The sequence below is a fragment of the Lissotriton vulgaris genome, chromosome 9, assembly GCF_964263255.1.
Source record: "Lissotriton vulgaris chromosome 9, aLisVul1.2, whole genome shotgun sequence".
Lineage (NCBI taxonomy): Eukaryota > Metazoa > Chordata > Amphibia > Caudata > Salamandridae > Lissotriton > Lissotriton vulgaris.
Window position 1 is genome coordinate 524,190,676 of NC_141697.1, and position 19,948 is coordinate 524,210,623.

The window sequence follows — 19,948 nt, forward strand, 5'->3', positions numbered from 1 at the left end:
TTTGCGCGGTCCCAGAATGAAATCGCGCAAATCTGCACCATCTTTAAGTAAAGACAAGTGTTGCTTAATTTCTGCCAGTGTGGATGATCCTAGCCATTCGAGGCAGAGTTTCCCTACACTGTATGTTGTTACTATCCCTGGATGTTGTCTCTGGGAGTATCTAGGGTCTTGTCTGGACATAGTTAACCCCTGTGTTTTGTTCAGGAATCTATCTTGACAGCTGTTTGTGTCAGTAGGCCAGATTAACCACTTTTTCCAATCAGGATGTGTTCTGTTTAAATGTAAAATTTTAGATACGTCTATCTCAATATCTGTTGTTGTATTCTCAGGTGTTGGCTTTGGAATAGACGGTTTGTTAAGGTCTTTAATCTTAGCTAGGCCAAGACAGGTTGTTTGGTGAATTGTGTCATTTAAAAACATCATTTGTTCTGGGATCATGCAGGCTCTGAATAATGCTTCTAGGCCTTGTACCTGCCACTCTTTTGTACCCCAGATGGTTTTTGTTTCAATGTTATTTTTCCAATAATCAAAACCAAATGTCATCATATTTTCATAAAATGCTTCTGAATATATCAATTTAGTATTTGTCAGCATTGTTTTCAATCCTGCTTTATCTAACAGTTTATAATAAAACGTTTCTGCATCACTGGTGTTAAACCCTGAGAAGTACTGGAATTTCTCATTGAATGTTTTTGAACTGCTTTTAGGTGGTGTAGCAAAATGTTCCCATTGGTTATACTTAAAAACATTTCTAGGTTGTGCAGACTTATGCAAATAATGATCACCATAATGTGTGAAGCAGAACATCTGTTCATAACTAGACAAACCTTGTAAATAATCATGTTCTGTGAATCTAGCTGACATTACTAAATTAGACATCATATTATTAATACTTTCAAAGTCCCAATCATCAGAGAATGTACTAGGTTTTATAAAGTCACTTAAGGAAACCTTGAATTGATGAGGATACTTCAGGATCTCGACCGAACCATATATTTCATAGTCAGTTTTCTCCCATACTACCCCACCGGGTATTGGAATGGCTGTGACATTCACTGTTGACAGTTCTCTTTTCTTCACGTGGGATGATCTATGTGGTTTGAGGACTAAGTTGATGTTCTGACTTGCTGTGTCCATTGTACTATATTTTCCCCTCAATGAATTTTCCCAAACAAAGTACCATAATGAGCCAAAGCAGGAGGAAAAATACGCCTAGTCCAAACCAGAACTCTAACCATGGAGAAATAAGGTAAATTTCCTTGAGTTGATGAAAGAGTTCTGTTGTTTTTTCTTCAAAAGTCTTTTTTGTTTCTGGCATCACTTCGGGGTTGCTTTGATCCTCGGAACAGTTATCGAAGTTGATGAAATAGCCAGAGGCAGTTCTGTCAATTGTTGGGATTGTTCTTTCAACTTGTCTTTCGGTAGCACATTCTGATGCCACATCATTGTAATCTGGTGTTTCTTGACGAACTGTTTCAATCTGTGTCTCAAGAGGTACGAGTTCCATGGCATTATTGCATAGTCCATCTCTGTGAACTGCAGGCTGATCGAATGTGATTAGTCTTTCAGTTTGAACCTCATGGATTGTTGTACGTTTGGGTATTCTGTTATTTCTCGGGAGTCCACTGGGCCTACTGTTGATTATAGGCCACATGCTTGTGGTTTTACCAGGTCGATTGATACAACTCTGTTCTCCTTTTTACCAGCAAGGGGCGGTAGTACTACTGATCTTGTTCCGTTGATTGCTAAGACAGGTACTGCTTTTCTGAAAGAAGGCCCAAATTCCTTCTTCACCGCTATTTTTTCTCTGACTAGATCCCCAATCTTTGGAATCCAGACAGGCCTTGCTGGGGCTGGTGCTGGTGCTGGTGCTGGTGGTGCCTCGTCAGTGGTAGCTGGCTGTTGCTTTAACTTTATGTTGCTTAAGGATTTTCTTGTTTCATTTAAGTCCTGTAAAACAGCCAAACGGTCTTTGATGTCAAAGTCTGTTTTCTTATCGTCTACCACTGATACCTGACTATCTAAGTCCTGAATTCGCATTCTAGTTTGTATGGGCTGAAACCTTTTAGAGAATTTCTTGGCAAGTTGTTAAGACTTAACTGGACACTTATTAAATGTTTGACCCACCCAGCACCCGAACCTAATACCTTCGCTGTTATAGATTGCTTTATGTCCCGGTTTTTTCTTTCTACCACACTGTTCCCTTCGGGGTGTGACGGACAAGAATACCGCAACCCAACTCCCATGCTGGCCATGGCCTCCTTATAAGCTCGAGAGCTGAAACAGGACCCTGGTCAGAATGGAACATGGCAATTGCGTATGTGCCGATAAAGACTCGCAGATCTTTTATAACCGTTCTGGCGTCAGCCGAGCGCTGGGGCCACATTTTTTTAGTGGGTTTAGCCTTAATGATTAATAGGACGCTGGATGGCAGGTAGACAGCATTATGCCTACCATGGCATTAATGCGCTTGACTCATTGCTGCGATCTCTGTCGCAGTCCGGGCAGTTCTTTACATATCTGTAGTGGTGTAGGCTCATTCCTGGCCACCAGTACACTGATTGTAATTCTTTCAGAGATTCCCTCATCTGTATGTGCCTTGGACCTTCACCCATGTGTGCGTCTGCTATTAATAACTTTCTCCGGTTCATGTTTGGAATTACCCTATCCCTCACTCCAGGGATTCGAGCAAAAGGAACCGAGTTTGCATCGATTACGTATGCATAATTGAGTGGATAGTTCACGGGTAGTGCTGCACAGTCGCCTTTTACGGACGTTTTTACTGCCAGCATGGTTTCCCCGTCTATGTATTTTTCTGAACGCTTTTTTGTGGCTTACGATGCCGGTTTAGTTGCTTCCGCTGTGGCTGTAATAGCCAATGAATTCCCTGCAACGTGAACGCCATCACGTTGATGACTCAGAGTGTGTATCACGTGAGTCTTTTATAGTTCTTTCTGTAAAAGAGCTACCTGTTTCCAAAGCATTTTATGCTTTATTGTGGCACCTGTGTCATCTTTGTACTCGTTTTCAATCCAGCTCTGCAACTTATTATTGTAAGAGTTGACGCAAAAATGAGAATCGCACACGATTAGTGTCGGGAATTCATGTTCTGCAATTTCAAGCGCCATCTTTAAAGATCTGATCTCAGCTCTCTGAGCCGAACAGTTTCTAACTGATTCAGTTTTTGTTATTTTCGGTCTGAATTTACCGCACAACCAACGACCTTTGACAATCGCACAGGCTGCATCGTAGGATTTGTTCTCTGCGTTTAAATGCTGTACAAATCTATCTGTATAGATTATACAGGCATACTGTGGGAGAGGCAGAAGTTCGATTGGCAGAGGATATTCTTCTTCATATTCTAAATCATTCAGTTTTTGTAATTGCGGGGCGAAATAGTATTTCACATCTTCCGCTCCAAGAGAATCTATACACTGTATCCATTTCGGATCCAGTGACACTGTAGGCAGGTTTACTGGGCTGAATAGCGCCTCAAAGGCGGATTCCGCTGTGAGGATATTAATCCTTTTACCATGTGCTAGTTCTCGTTCATTTGCTATTGCAGTTTGCACTGCTTTCACAGTATTTTCTGTGTGACTGAATGTTTTTTCCGCTTGTGTGTACAATTGAGATTTAATTGAAATTGGTACCTTTTCTCCCTCATTAGAGGTCAGGTACGTGAATCCGCATCTTCCTGGGATGACTAGGATTACAAGATTGCGTGTGTTGTCACGTGTATCTAATTTTGTTTTTGCTAACATGTCTGTTTGAGGTGATCTCAATATTTCTGTGTGTTTTTGAGTCCAGTTGATTTGTTTAAAATCAGGTTTAATTAGTTCGTAGAGAGGTTTAACCCTCTCTGCGTAATTTAGAATGTAAGTTCTTCCGAAATTCAGAAAACCTAGAATCGATTGTAAATTCTTCAGCGTTTTCGGTGCTTGGAGTACAGCGCACTTCTCTAAGAAGTTGTCTGCTAGGCTTTTTCCTTCACTTGATAATTCGTATCCTAAAAATAATACTGTCAGATGGGCAATTCGAGACTTTTTAAAGTTGAATTTGTAACCTTCTGCAGCGAACCCAAGTATTATGGTGTTCACTCTTTTCAAGTGAGTTTCCAAGTCATCGTCTGTGAGATAGATATCATCTACGTAAGATAATGCCTCATCATCATATATTTGTAGTAACTCTGTTACTCTGGCTGAGAATAGTCCCGGGCTGTTCTTGAATCCCTGTGGGAGCCTACAGAAATTTTTCTGTGACCCCATTACTGAGAAAGCGGTGAAATATCTGCTTTCTGGTGCAATGTTTTGACAAAAGAAACCATTAAAATATGTCTAATGTCGTTTTATATTTTTTCCTAACTATGTTATTCATTAGTGCAGCACTATGCGAATTTTGTACTGCAAAAGTTTTGCAACATGCATTATGGTGTCTGTAGTCCAAAACTAGACGATATGAATTGTCTGGCTTGGAGACAGGAAACAAAGGATTGTTCATTTGAGAGGTGCATGTTTCAATCACCCCCTGGTATTCAAGTTGATCTAAAATCTCCCTGACTTGTTTTTTAGCTTCTTGCTTAATGGGATACTGCCTTTGTGCAGTTGGTTGACTTTTTAACTGGATTTTGTGAGGAGGAGAGTCCTCATCCCATCCTACATGATTTTTATATAATGCTGGTGCGTGGGCTACTGCCCATTTCCTTGCATAAGTATATTTTTTGTGAATCGGAATGTGATTCGAGAAGGCAGGCATAATCATTTCTTCGCCACGAGGGCACTTCCTGACAAACTCTGGGGGCCAATCTTTTTCAGCTAACAGAATATCATAGCCTTTTGAGAGTTTATCCCAAAATAGACCCTTTATTTTCCTAGTCTTATCACCCTCTATACGCAGTGTTATTTCGTATATCTTATGGGGCTCGCTAAGTCTTGTGTCGGCAGTTTCAACCTGAATGTATTCATTCGTGTCCACTGTCTCCAGATGACTCATCAGGATCTTGCGGGCTATACTGATTTCTGCTGCACTGTCTAGCATTGTCTGTGCCCACTCCCCGTTTTTCAACTGTGTCCTCAGTATTCTCGGCATGTTCGATTACTCTAATACTGGCTACCTTTTTTTTTTGGAAATTGTAACTTTTTACTTTGAGCAGGTTCCTTGTCTTTGGACTTGGTGTGCTCTCCTGGGTCCGACCGTCCTCTTCTTTCCGATTTCTGCGAAAAAGATCGAGAGGGACGTGTATCAATACTTTGATATCTATCAGGCTTCTTTAAATTATCCCTATTTCTAAGGTTGTATCTTTTCTCAGAGGGCTCGATCTGGGGAGACTGGTGTTCTCGAGTCGGAGTTCTTTCCCTCCATCGAGGAGACCTTCCTCTGGACTGGAAAACTTTTTCCTTGGGAGTGGATTGTTTATTTCCATCCCAGCTCTTTTAGGAGTGTTTGAATTATTTTTAATAAATAATTTTTCAGGATTTTCGAGCAGCTGGGGCTTTACTGGTTTCCCACCCAAGCTGTCTCTACCTAATTCTTCATAGCATTTCTCTATGATTCTGGCAAGCTCAATTGGTTGTTCTTTTATATCTGTTTCCTTCAACTTCTGGCGGATCGCCACAGATGCTGCTTCTCCTTTTATATTGGCTAGTAATATAGCCGAGACCTGCTTGAAGTCTTTCAGTAATTTCATACCAAGAGTTAAAGCAGGTTCTGGACCATATTCATTTTGAATCTGTTTTAGCACATCTGGTATTACCGCCATAGACGGAACACCATGTGTTTTTGTGTAAATGGAAGCAAAGACTTACCCCAAGTGTTACAGTCCTCCACGTGTGGTGCGACCCCCATTGGAAGGCAGATGGTCAGAATCCTGTGTTTCTCAATAGGGGTAGTATTCGGAAATACTGCCTCTATTTGAGTAATTTTCTGCGCTAACCAGAAAGGAATTTGTTCCCGTTTTACGGGTGTTTTACCAAGACATGACTGTATGTTCTGTGGTGTAATTTTATTTGTGTTCCCCTGATGAGGGGTCAGCTGTGGAACATTAACAGCTGGTTGGACTGTTGCAGTCCACATTACATATTGGACTAATTGTCTATGTATTTTAATTAGTGTTTTTAGCTGTGCTAACAGCTCTTCTCTGGACATTTTTGCAATGTCCGGATGTGGTGTGTAGCTGGCTAGAACCGGCCACGTTGCTCCTGGTCTACCTAGTGGACTGAGCCTGGTTATATGACCATTATGTTTTAGGGCACCTTTAAACCAGAGCAGGTGCTCTTGGAATTTTAATGGGATTTCAGTCTCCTCGAAAGGAGCGTACTCTTCCGGTGGATCCCCTACTATATAGTAGTGGAACTCGTGTGTTGCAGCTGGAATTTTATCCATGAATAGAATACCTCTGTCTGCTGATATTCGTGTGCCTCTATCACGAAGACGACTGTGCCACTTTGTGTGGTCAGTCCATTTTCTATAAGTTTTAACGTTATAGATTTTCTTAAATGTGCCGGGACGATTATCGCACCCGGTTCAGTAGTCCCTGTACTATCGGGACCCTGCTGAGTCGCATTTACTGCGGCATCAGTTCCTTTGTTTTCTACTGACATTTTATAAATGCAGGTTTTGCAGAGCAGGTCTCCAAGGAGACAAAGATTAGGTGCACAATATTTTGGAACACTGTATCCTTCAACGTTGAATAAACCAGAGCTTTACATAGGAATCTCTTCCTACTAAGGTCGGGCGGATTTTAACCTTTCACCCACTCCAGACGTCTATTGGAGTATTTACGGGAGAAAGGGGTCTGTGTGAAAAATGCACGACTGAGTTACTCTAACGTCTTGCATTAGTTTATCGCCTTACCAAACGTTGGGCGCCATGTAGTGTAGTTCCTATTTTCCCAATAGGCCCTGCGCATTGGAATAACATAACCAGTAGTATCGACGTAGAAGTGCGGATCTTCCAGGCCTCTACTGACTATGCTAAACTTAATTGGGTTTGTTACCAACTAGCTCAGAGGTCACTGGAAACTTTCTTGACTGAATAGGAAGTGATCAGCTTCCCTGGCACAGCCAAGAAGGGATTCAGTTTTCCAACAACCGTGCAACATGACAACTTTGCTCCTCAGATAAGAGTCAATCTCTAGAGTCGTGTGAAACAATAGACAGTTATTTTACTCAGTCAGTTGTTGTGCAGATTACTTTCACAATATGTAGAGAATAGAGAGACGGGCGTTTTCAATAAAAGGTATTATTTATTGAACAGTCTTTCTTCTCATACAAGAGAAATGAATTGCCACAATTGCAAGACTTGTTATTATAAAAAGTGCGTACAGTAAAATGAGTATTGCGAAATAATACTGTAAAAGCATTGATATGGTTTCTTAGCCATACAATGGTTTAAAATGAATAAAACATATATACAGTCATATATACATTAGGCTAATGTACTCAACTGGTGCTTCTAACTACGCCTACCCCAGTGTACCTGACTTAAGCCTAACACGTGGAAGGGAGTAAGTAGCTTAAGTTAAGTTGGTTTTGCAAAGGTTTGCTTCAAGAATTCTCTCTAAGGGTTTAGCCAACACCATACCTCTGAAATAGAATGTTGGAGGGCTTGTATCTCCTTCAGGACTCGATATCCCAGTCACTCGCAAGAGTAGGCTGGAAACGCCGGAGCTGGATTTTCTCGGCAGGAGAAAAGACAGCGTCTTTCTCAGCGCGTCAAAGAGGAGGAGGAGGGGCAGCGTCCGTGGGCTGGTTGCATCTGCTGGGCTCTGCAAGGGACGGCTGTTCAGCTCCTCTGTTCACCACACCATCGTTCGCTCGTTCGCAGCGATAGCATCAGCAGCGATAACGGCAGCGATGTCTATGAGGCAGCTAGCATTTGCTTAAGGCAACGTTGGTAATATTTATACCTGAAAGGTGCCTTGCTTGACGTACGTTTTTGGACATAAGGCGTCAATAAAGATGTCACTAGGAAGTGATCGTCTCTCAGTGCTCATTAGAGTTCTATAACTAATCAAAACATAGCAAGCGGGGCTTTCCCAGGTTGCTGAGTTTTTATCTTGTTGAAGAACTCGGAGTGTTAATCTAGGAATCTTAGATAGTGGCTTCTGCTGTGTCATTTGCACTAATGAGCTGCAAAGGAAGCTGCAGAGGAAGTGATTCTGAAATGTGGCTCTGATCGTGTGAGGCCAGAGACGAGTTTCTGAATATTGCATTTGATCGGTTATGCCAATATAGGGGAATAAATGGATTATAGCCGTATAGGGGCATAAAGGTCACAGGGTTGATCAGGGTCCTAGATTAGAACGTGACAAAAGGGAAAGTTAGATAATCCGCCCTTTGCTCTGCCCGACACACTTGGTATAGCAGGAATATTAAAATGGACAAATCCATCTAAATCAAGTCTTTTGGCTGTATCCCACGTTTCCTGGAAAGATATAATATCGAAAGATGGGATGAAACTCAGGCAGTTCTCATCTTCACTCTTCGATCTTAAGCCTGCGATGTTCCAACTAAGAATCCTACACATCTTCTTGCATGTCAAATAGGAGATCTGGTTGGTATCTTTTGACTTGTGTAGTAAATCCGAGTTTTCTGTAAATAACAATGGTGCAAAATGGTTGGATAGGGGGACACCCTCAGACTGTCTACTATTCAAAGTCGATGTCGATGTCGTGAATGATGGTAGGTGCTGGGGAGCAGGAACTGAGGCCCCACTCTTGTGTGGCATTACAAACTGGCATGGCCCTAGTGTAGGTCTAGTCATGTTCCTAGCTACCATCTGCGAACATGAATAGGCCTTCATGCTCCCCTGCGGGGGATAAAAATACCCCAGAGGGAGCGGTCTAATTCCATTATTTGTAATGGGAGACACATCCCAGAAAAGTTTATCTGCCACTTCTTTCTCTGAGAAGTTGATGACGATGCAATCTCCCACAATGTTCTTCTCCCCATGTCCTACCCACCCCACCCTTCTGGCCATGATGATGGAATGATTTATATCATGTTCACCGCTAGAATATTGTTTACACCATTCCCTGGATTTGTCTAGTAGGTCCCTAGTGGACTCTTTCTCATTTTGGTGTAAGGACGGAATCCCAGTTATTACTGCCACAAAGGGGGCTGCCTCAGGTGGTAAATGCAGCCTAGCGGTGCTGGGAAATCTAAGGGTAGGTGAAACATAGGAAGTTTTAGGACGTACTGCAGTGATGACTTTTGTGGCTGGAATGGGGTTGTGTTGTGACGTTGACTTATTAATACCAGATTTAGCCACCTTATGAGGTAGAGATAATGGTTGTGTTGGTGGGGCATGTGTGGGTAGCAGAGGTACGCTAGCAAGAGAGGGTTGTGTCGCTGTGCATTCCATGGGCTCCAAATTAGGAATCTCATTAATCTTAATATTATTTGCAGAAAAATGTTCTCTAGCGCGAAAATCATTAAGGAATGAATCAATTTTCTCGCATCTCTTTAGTAACCCAGCCAAACAATTATTCAAACAGTCAACAATGTCTTTACCAATTTCTTCCAGTATTGGTTCTAGTCGGGCATTAATCAGTTCTTCCAGTTTATCCCCCATGAGTAAGCAGATGTCACCAACATTCCTGGTGAAGGGAAGCTGGAATGCCTTTCCCCCCTTTCCCCCCGTTTTTCTTGGGCTTCTTTTTGGTCTTGTTTGGTGACACGTTTTGACCCAAGCCCTGACTCTCTATACACAGTTCCGGGGGATCAATAGTCTCAGAGTCAATAACAGGGGATGCCTCAACCAAAAGACATTCAGGGGTTGCCTCTATGGGATGTGAGGGGTCAGTGTTAGATGAGTCAGTGGCATGTCCCAGTTCCAATTCCTTTTCGGCGTTGGCTATTTTCTGGTTAATAGCGCCAACCGCCGATGTAAGATATGAAATAATGGTATCTGCCTTACAGGGTACCTTAGCGTCTTTAGCCCCCTGTCCCTCAGGCCCCAAATGTTTGCGCTTAACCATTACTTCGATCAAGGGGGGTGGCCCAGCCCGGCCTCCTCTGGCCCCTGACGGCCACAGATGGCCCGCCCTCTGCCCGGGCTCAGCCCGGCGCCGCCTGCGTGCGTCCTGCGGGCCGTGAGGCGTCCCGCTTTTTGTTGGCGCCTCCAGGCGCTGTGATGACGTTCCAGGTGCGCCTCTGCCACTGGGGCACCTGGGAGTTGTAGTTCTCGCTGGCCGTTCCCCTCACGGCGTGCTACAGCGCTGGAGTTGGTGAAGCGCTGGAGCGCTGGAGCTGGTGTGCTGCCGGTTGTTGAACTGAGCCGTTCCCCTCACGGCGGTAAGCTTTCCCTGCTGCCCTCACTGAGAGCGCTCGGCGCTCCGCTCTTTGTTGGCGCCTCCGGGCGCTGTGATGACGTCCCAGGTGCGCCTCTGCCACTGGGGCACCTGGGAGTTGTAGTTCTCGCTGGCCGTTCCCCTCACGGCGTGCTACAGCGCTGGAGTTGGTGAAGCGCTGGAGCGCTGGAGCTGGTGTGCTGCCGGTTGTTGAACTGAGCCATTCCCCTCACGGCGGTAAGCTTTCCCTGTTGTGAAAAAAACGCGTGGCTGATCGAAGCAGCGTGGACTGGCGTCTGTTACCACATAACATAATGTTATTCAACTTTCCTTGATCAGTGTTGAATGCCACTGCAGAGCGAATGATGCTGGTGTTGCTTTTTCTTAGCTCTTTCTTTGTGATTCTGAAAGGGGTGAAGCATGCTAGGAGGAGTGTTCAATCCTGGCCTTTTTCCGCCTTAGAGGCAGCAAACCTCTTGGCTTCATTGTTCATAGTGTAGTTGTTATAATCTTATAATATAATCTTATAATATGGTACAGTATAAGAACAGGTATGATTTAACAAAACATGCCAAATCCCATATTTCAAAGAAGGTGATTGGGTTCAGGAGGACCTTCCTAAACCACGCAGGAGGGAGGCTACTAGATTTTCTTAACCTATCAATTTAACTAAAGTGGGCAGAAATGTGGTCCATCTAGAAAATGGACAAACCCAGAGCATAGACAAGATTGTCCCTCTTAAGCAAGTTGTAGGTTCTGAAGTTGTTCCTGATCAAGGGAGTGAGATGGAAATTGTTGCCATGAGGAGATCTCAAAGAACCGAATCCACGCCTGGGTGGATAAGAGACTATTGTGTTAAATGATTTGATTTTTACAGTTTTCTCTGTTATGCACTGTTCAGCTTAATTTTATTTCTGTACTCTTCCTCGCTTTCCTTCACCTCTTCATTATCCACCTGCTTCTCTTCCTCTCCTCTTTTAGCCTACCCTATGTAAGGAGATGTGTTATAATCTCATAAAAATGGAACATTCTGCCACCCCCTGCCCCTATTGGTATGTGCCTAAATATTGTTGTGAACATTCCACAGCTGATTGGAACCTGTGATGGTGAAAGGTACGAATAAGGAAGGCTCCTCAAACCACCTACGTTTTGTCTTTTTTTGAAAAAGTAGTCCCTCTAGATCTCTTCTGAACATATTGGAGCTCAAAGGACCCTTTTCCACTTTTTGGAAATCTGGAAATTACATCACGGACATAATATGAGGATCCTTCTACTTATTTCTCCTCCCGCAAAGTAGGCATGTTATAAAAAGTGAATTCTTGGTGATTGTCTTTAAAAGAACAATAATGTTGTTTCTCAGTGAAGGATGGCAAGAGTAAGCAAACAAATGAAAAGGCTGGGTTCACTGATAGGGGATCCAGATACCGGGGACAAAAATGTTAGTTGCAACTTCCTGCAGCCTCTGCAATGCATTATGGGCAATCCTGGTGCTCGTGAGAAGCGTTTTGTGTATTTTTTCTAAACATTTCACACATTACTTAGTCTTCTTTTCACCTGACTATGAGATTTGGCCATTTTATCAACAGATTTTATTTTAAAATAAGGTATGTTTAGTGACTGTTTGTAGAGATAGGCTTTAAAAGCAGTATATTTAAGGTTTGTCTCTATAAACAGGCTCTGGTATTGTAAACATAAGCAGAGATTAAATAACTGTTATGACCTTTCCCAAAATTAAGTAAGTGATCTAAAACACTCTCCGAGCTCTTTGATGATGGTATCTAATCTCCGAAGATTACATCAATGTAATGTGTGTTTCAACCACAGGTGTATTTTTTGGTAACAACTGGTTTTCAGAGTCCCTCTTAAAACTACATAAATATACTTCAATTGTTTCTCCACACAGGACACTCTGCACCTGGTCATGTTCTGTGAGCACTACCTGGTGCCTCGGAAAAAATTTCTTGTTCCCATCTTGAAACACTTGAATTTTGTCCAGGTACGGCCAGCCTTATTATATCTCCAGATGTTGAACTCGGTGCAGGTCACATATGGTGTAGCCTGTTTTTTGGTAGCAGCCGCCAGACAAAAAAACCAAGAGCTGCCGCATTACCTAATTACCAAATCTGACTCTTGTATAAACCTTGGCGAGAATGTTTTTTTAACATGTCGATATAGGAGTTCCCCACATCTATCGATTCCTTTTAAAGAAATAATGTGCTTTTTGTGTTTTATGAAGGAGTAGCAATCAATTCTTTACACCTGTTTAATAGTATTTTCTAACCTGATTTTATGTATTATGTACTGCTTTTATGGTTTTAATTAACCGAATAAAGTTTTTTTGACTGACTGACTGACTTACTTCAATGTCAAGGAAAGATCTAAGAATTCACTGGTCTTCTGAGATATTGTCATGAAAGCATCCTTCTTCAATTTGTCTCTTTGCTAGATTCTCTTACGAATCATATAAGTAGAGACACCATAAGCATTCCTGAGTTTTTTTTATAATTTATAGAATAAACCTGCTTGTCTATTGGATTAGGAAATTAGACATCTTCTCAAAACCAGAGCCTGGGAATTGTTTTATTATGTGAACTTGGGTTTGAATTGTTCTCAAATATTGACCTTTACGTAGTTTGACGTTTTATGTTTTCATTTCCTTTACGTTCAATCATAGTTTTTACAAACACTTGAGCTCAAACATGCAATAATACATACCCCATGCAATATTTTTTTTACCTCTCTCTGAGAGCTGTCATACTCAAAATAATCACAGGTTAGCTTGAAGATCTGATTTTGGTGTATGAATACATTCCCAGTGTAGCTTTTCATCATGGGTGGCACAACACACTCAAGGTAATAGGATACTAATAGTGAGAGTGAGGAGTATGTAATAATGTAGAAGCATCACTAATAATCTGTGTGAACCAGAGTGCATAAAACCTCCTGGCCTTGAAAGTGAAAATTGATTTCTCAAGCGCATGGCTGCCCAAGAGCGTCCCAGCGCTGGCACACACCGCAAGCTTCCATGATCCTCAGACAACGGACTCAGACTCGCCGCGGGAAAAGGAAGGTCTTTAAGGATTTCCGAAACTTCTGGAGACAGGGTTCCAGGCAAAGAGCAGCAGGAAGATCGTTCCAGATCTTGGCAACATTCACAGAGAACCTCCGGCCTCCGGAACGTGCTCTCCTCACTCTGGGGTGGTCAGCAAGTTGCTCGCGTCAGAGCGGAGGGAACGCAAGGACTTGTAGGGGCATATAAGGTCCCTGAGAATAGGGGGGCCCATTCCCTGGAGAGACTTAAAGGCGATGGAAAGGGCCTTAAATTTGATTCTCTCCCGGATGGGGAGCCAATGGAGTGATCTGAGCGCAGGTTTGGCCGAAGTTCTTTTCGCTGTGCCTGTCAGTACTCTGGCCACCGCATTTTGTACTCGCTGAAGGGTGTTAATGGCTGATTCAGGGGCACGGAGCAGCAAGGCGTTGCTGTAGTCCAACCTTGACAGTATTAGCCCCTGGATCAGAAGTTTCCTGGAGCTGAAGGGAAGAAGAGGCAACACCTTCCAGACAGAGCATAACAAACCATAGCAGATACCTGCCACTTTCTTAGTTTGTACTCTGAACGTCAGGTCAGGCTCCAGCCATACCCCCAAGCTCTTAATCTCATTCTTGGGTTGGGGAGCCTCGCCCAGACAGGGGGGCCACATGGCTTTGGGAAGGGAGGTGGAAAGGTTACCCAACAGCATAAGTTCCGTTTTGGACCCGCTGAGTTTCAGCCGTGATTCTGTCATAAAGGCCATGATACCTGTCAGACAGCACCCAAATCTTTCTGCCGCATTTTCATGGTGGGATAGCGAGACGACAAGACGGGTGTCGTCCGCATAGGTCACTATTTTCACCCCGAAGGGTGAAACCACATCCTCCAGTGGGGCCATGTAGATATTAAAGAGTGTCAGGCTCAACGAAGAGCCCTGCGGGACTCCACACTGGAGGGGGATCGACTCGGAGAAGGTCATGTCATCGCAGACCTGATAGGACCGACCATTCAGAAAGGAAGTCATCCAGCTTAAAGCCTGGCCGGATACTCCCACCCTAGTAAGGCGCTGAATGAGGATACCATTGTCGACGGTATCAAATGCCGCGCTGAGGTCAAGGAGGACCACAGCTGCGGAGCCTCCTGCGTCAAGAATGCGTCTGGCTTCCTCCACTACTGCAATCAGGGCAGAGTCAGTACCCTGCCCAGGGCGAAAGCCTGTTTGTGAGTTCTTGATCAAGTCATGACCTTCTAGAAACGTGGACAGCTGGCGATTGACCACCTTTTCCGCAATTTTGCTCAGGCCCGGCAGCAAAGAAATTGGGCGGAAGTTCACCAGATCGTCAGGGTCCAGTCCCGGCTTTTTGAGAAGAGCCTTAACCATCGCCTTCTTTCAGCTAGGGGGAACTTCCCCAGCGCCGAAGGAGGCGTTCAAAAGGTCTGTGGCCCGCGGGGAGATGGTCTGTGCAATCCGCTTAAGAATATGGATCGGCATAGGGTCAGTGGGGGAGCCACTTTTGAGATTGGCTAATTCTTTGTGGAAGTCTTCCTCAGTTATGGGAGTGATAACTTCCCACAAAGGGCTCACACCACTCTCGACCTGCATTGAGGACTCAGAGGGAGGGGTACTGAGAGGAAGACTTTGTAGGATTTTTCTGACCTTGTTGTCAAAGAAGTGTGCAAGTTCGTTGCACCTAGCTCTGCTCGTAGATTGCGGCAATGAAGGAGAGGGGGTTTTCAGGAGTTCTTTAACTATAATAAAAGTTTCTCTTGAGGAGTTGGAAGCAGTCCTGATTCTCTCTTCATAAAAAGCCGCTTTCGTGTGGTTACAGGCTAGCTTGTATGCCCTCATGGCTTCCTGATAAGGGATTTTACTATTGGTGGACCAGTCTTTGCGCCAGGCGCGTTCCAGTCGTTTGCAGATCTTTCTAAGGTAGCGAAGTTCAGCTGTGTACCAAGGGTTTTTAAACCCATTACTTTTCTTGGAACTACACTTCTTGGGAAGCACCACATCTAGTGCTCCTAGTAACCAGTTGTGGAAACTCAAGTCTGCTTCAAGAGGGTTCGAGAGGGGGGCAGGAGTAGATTGCTCAAGGGCAGTGGTTAAACCATCAAGGGACAGTTTAGACCAAGGTCTCTGTGATAACCGGATAATGCCCTTACAATCGGAACTTGATTCCGACATGAGGGTCAAACTAAAAGGAATAAGAAAGTGGTCTGACCAGGGGAGGGGGCATGGCGGGAAAGCCCTCAGGAGTGGAACGTTAGAAAAAGAAGGGTCCAGTAGATGACCCTTCAGATGCGTGGGTTCATTATTGTGCAGGGTCAGATTGCACGCTTTCAGTTCAGCCAGCAGATCAGCAGCCACCTTATCTCCAGGGTCATCCAAATGGAGATTCAAATCTCCTAGAAGAAGGAAGCCTTCGCATATTTCTCACATTTGCTTAACGTCATCAATGATGGTCACAAGTAAATCCTTTTGGAACTTCACATACCCTCATTTGAATCCAAATGGAAGCCAATGTATACAATCAAATGAGCCACCACTGCCTGATCCAGACTAACCCTATGCCCACAGTACTGGTTTGTTACAATCACACGTACCTGCTCCATCTTAATTAGGAAGCTGTCGATGTAGTCTCTAGCACAGTTTGGGTCCAACGTTTCCTGGTTCTTCTTTGCTCTTTGTGAAATAAAACTTGCTATTTTCCCAAAGTCCTTGAACAACTGGATGTGAGGCCCAGGTATCCACTCCATTATATCTGGGAAAATGTGATACAGCTAGATAGAATGGAAGAAATAGCAGATTACACTACTCATTATGTTAGTTTTGCATCGGTTTGACAATATCTTATGTCTTTTGTGCATGCCATATATCTGGTCTCCACCACACAATTACAGTCTTCGTATTAATGCCAACAAAGCAAATGAAGAGGCTGAAAGTATTAACTGTGATTACATCCATAAAGATAGCTATACCCCTCTGCTTGAGTGGCAGTAGAATAACTGTTGTCAGAGAGTAGACTGTGGCTTGGTCAGGTATTTCACACTTATATGCACATTCAAATCCATTACAACTATCACCAGGGTGCATAGAACCCTACATGTAATCCAACACATGGCTGCACAATAGGTTACCAGTGGCTAGCAGTTTCATAACAGAGTTGTTGAATATTCTTAAGTAGTCTTCCAAGTTAAAAGCTTCTACTTCATACATGGTGCTGCACAGCTCAACCATAGAATTGTTATAGACAAATATCTTTGACATTACCTACGGGCTCTGAAGCTCACACATCTTTCTTTCTACTCCATGGCATAGATACAAATAAATGTTATACTATAAAAATGTCAATCTACATATTTCTCTAGCTTCACTTTTTTGACAAATGTTAGCAGGTCTGTTATCTCTATTAATGACTATGAATGGCATAGGTGGTCATGTAAAGTTTGGCGGCCGGGGTGATCAGCGATAAACTGGTGGTCCACCTGCCCTGCCAACCATGTGGCTTCCCTACTCTTTTTGGAGCTGGGGTCCAGAACGTTGGCTTATTGCAAACCCAGAGCACAGATGAGCTGAGGGCCATACATTCTTTAAAAACACATGATTAATGGTGAAATAGTTGGATAGAATGAAAGGGCGTGAATGTAGTCCGTCCTTTATATAATTAGAAGCAGTTTATGTAGTAAAGACCTAGGATAATTTTCATTATTGAATGTTCATCATCTGGAGTGATTGATTATAGTGATCGCTCACAAACAGTGGCATCTTGGAAAATATTAATTAATGCCTGGAGGTCTATACTCCACAAAAACTGAGAATATCATGGAGATTCTTTTAACTATGACTGGAAATAATGGATTATGTGGTTTGAAATGTACCTGAACGTGTTTAGTATCAAAGATGATCGCATAGACGATCAATATCATAAGAGATTGTACCTAGGAACTTATAAAAAGTTTCCAGGAAGAAACGAAACGCGTCGAAAAAGTCCTAATCCTGCTGTCTTTACAAAATAAATGGCTTAATAATGAAAACGAAGTCCCGTGTGCGACTCAAGTTCTCTTCGTATGGGGAGATAGTGTGGACATGGATATCGGCTTGGTTCTGCCGAAGAGTAACGCACCACCAGAAGAGCGCCCATGCTCTCCCAACTCGAACCCAAGTGTTGGTCTCGACAATACGGAGGGGGGATGGGTGCCACCGAGGACTGGACCTCGGTATTGGCCCCGAGTCAGTTTCAAAAGAAAGCTGACATGGGGGAACTTCTTGCCGAAAATGTTGGAATTGGATTGTATTAACAATGCACAACAGGATTTTAATCACCGCCCACTGGAGGGTTACAAACGAGCAACCGTCTGGACCTCGGGTCCCATAATGCAGCATTAAAAGGAAGTGCTTAAAAAAGATGCCACCGAAGGAAGTAAAATAATGCTAAAACATCGGACTGGGGAACGTACGGCATGGTTTTAGGTGCAGGACACATCTTGAAAAAGTTTCCAGGAAGAAACGAAACGCGTTGAAAAAGTCCTAATCCTGCTGTCTTTACAAAAATAAACGGCTTAATAATGAAAACGAAGTCCCGTGTGCAACTCAATTTCTCTTCGTATGGGGAGATAGTGTGGACATGGATATCGGCTTGGTTCTGCCGAAGAGTAACGCACCACCAGAAGAGCGCCCATGCTCTCCCAACCCGAACCCAAGTGTTGGTCTCGACAAAACGGATGGGGAGAGGGGTGCCGCCGAGGACTGGACCTCGGTATTGGCCCGAGTCAGTTTCAAAAGAAAGCTGACATGGGGGAACTTCTTGCCGAAAATGTTGGAATTGGATTGTATTAACAATGCACAACAGGATTTTAATCACCGCCCACTGGAGGGTTACAAACGAGCAACTGTCTGGACCTCGGGTCCCATAATGCAGCATTAAAAGGGAGTGCTTAAAAAAGATGCCACCGGAGGAAGTGAAATAATGCTAAAATATCGGACTGGGGAACGTACGGCATGGTTTTAGGTGCAGGACACATCTTGAAAAAGTTTCCAGGAAGAAACGAAACGCGTCGAAAAAGTCCTAATCCTGCTGTCTTTACAAAATAAACGGCTTAATAATGAAAACGAAGTCCCGTGTGCGACTCAATTTCTCTTCGTATGGGGAGATAGTGTGGACATGGATATCGGCTTGGTTCTGCCGAAGAGTAACGCATCACCAGAAGAGCGCCCATGCTCTCCCAACCCGAACCCAAGTGTTGGTCTCGACAAAACGGATGGGGAGAGGGGTGCCGCCGAGGACTGGACCTCGGTGTTGGCCCCGAGTCAGTTTCAAAAGAAAGCTGACATGGGGGAACTTCTTGCCGAAAATGTTGGAATTGGATTGTATTAACAATGCACAACAGGATTTTAATCACCGCCCACTGGAGGGTTACAAACGAGCAACCGTCTGGACCTCGGGTCCCATAATGCAGCATTAAAAGGAAGTGCTTAAAAAAGATGCCACCGGAGGAAGTAAAATAATGCTAAAACATCGGACTGGGGAACGTACGGCATGGTTTTAGGTGCAGGACACATCTTGAAAAAGTTTCCAGGAAGAAACGAAACGCGTTGAAAAAGTCCTAATCCTGCTGTCTTTACAAAATAAACGGCTTAATAATGAAAACGAAGTCCCGTGTGCGACTCAATTTCTCTTCGTATGGGGAGATAGTGTGGACATGGATATCGGCTTGGTTCTGCCGAAGAGTAACGCACCACCAGAAGAGCGCCCATGCTCTCCCAACCCGAACCCAAGTGTTGGTCTCGACAAAACGGATGGGGAGAGGGGTGCCGCCGAGGACTGTACCTCGGTATTGGCCTCGAGTCAGTTTCAAAAGAAAGCTGACATGGGGGAACTTCTTGCCGAAAATGTTGGAATTGGAATGTATTAACAATGCACAACAGGATTTTAATCACCGCCCACTGGAGGGTTACAAACGAGCAACCGTCTGGACCTCGGGTCCCATAATGCAGCATTAAAAGGAAGTGCTCAAAAAAGATGCCACCGGAGGAAGTAAAATAATGCTAAAACATCGGACTGGGGAACGTACGGCATGGTTTTAGGTGCAGGACACATCTTGAAAAAGTTTCCAGGAAGAAACGAAACGCGTCGAAAAAGTCCTAATCCTGCTGTCTTTACAAAATAAACGGCTTAATAATGAAAACGAAGTCCCGTGTGCGACTCAATTTCTCTTCGTATGGGGAGATAGTGTGGACAGGAACTTATATCTATATAGAAGTCCTGTAGAAGGTGGTTGTTATAAGTTATTTTCCACCAAACCACATTTAACAGAAATTGAAAGCACGATCTACCGTGCATTGGTGGTGTTTTATGTATCTGCACATGTGGCCTTAATGTGTATATCTTTTTAAACGCATGTGATTTTAAAGGTTATATTGTTATAATGAGATTACAATTATATATATTTTTCTAATCTTCTAGGATATTTATTTATACTGTGTTTTAAAATATGTGTGTGTAAGTGTATTGATTATGAAAAGAGTGTTTGCGTACGGTTCGATTTCTTTAGGTTTTTGGTTCACATTATCCTGTCCCCTTGATGTGAGGGGTTCCTCTAGCTTTTACTTGGAAACTAAACTAACTCTACTG

General features: G+C 43.6%; 1 protein-coding gene across 1 annotated transcript in view; it reads right to left on the reverse strand.

Moving 5' to 3' along the window:
- Nucleotides 1–19,948, reverse strand: part of LOC147690362 (cytochrome P450 2F2-like) — a 382,599-nt gene that overhangs the window by 192,789 nt on the left and 169,862 nt on the right. Inside the window, exon 7 of the mRNA XM_086938000.1 lies at nt 15,921–16,097. Coding sequence (XP_086794126.1) covers nt 15,921–16,097 — 177 coding nt within the window. The remainder of the gene's footprint in view (nt 1–15,920; nt 16,098–19,948) is intronic.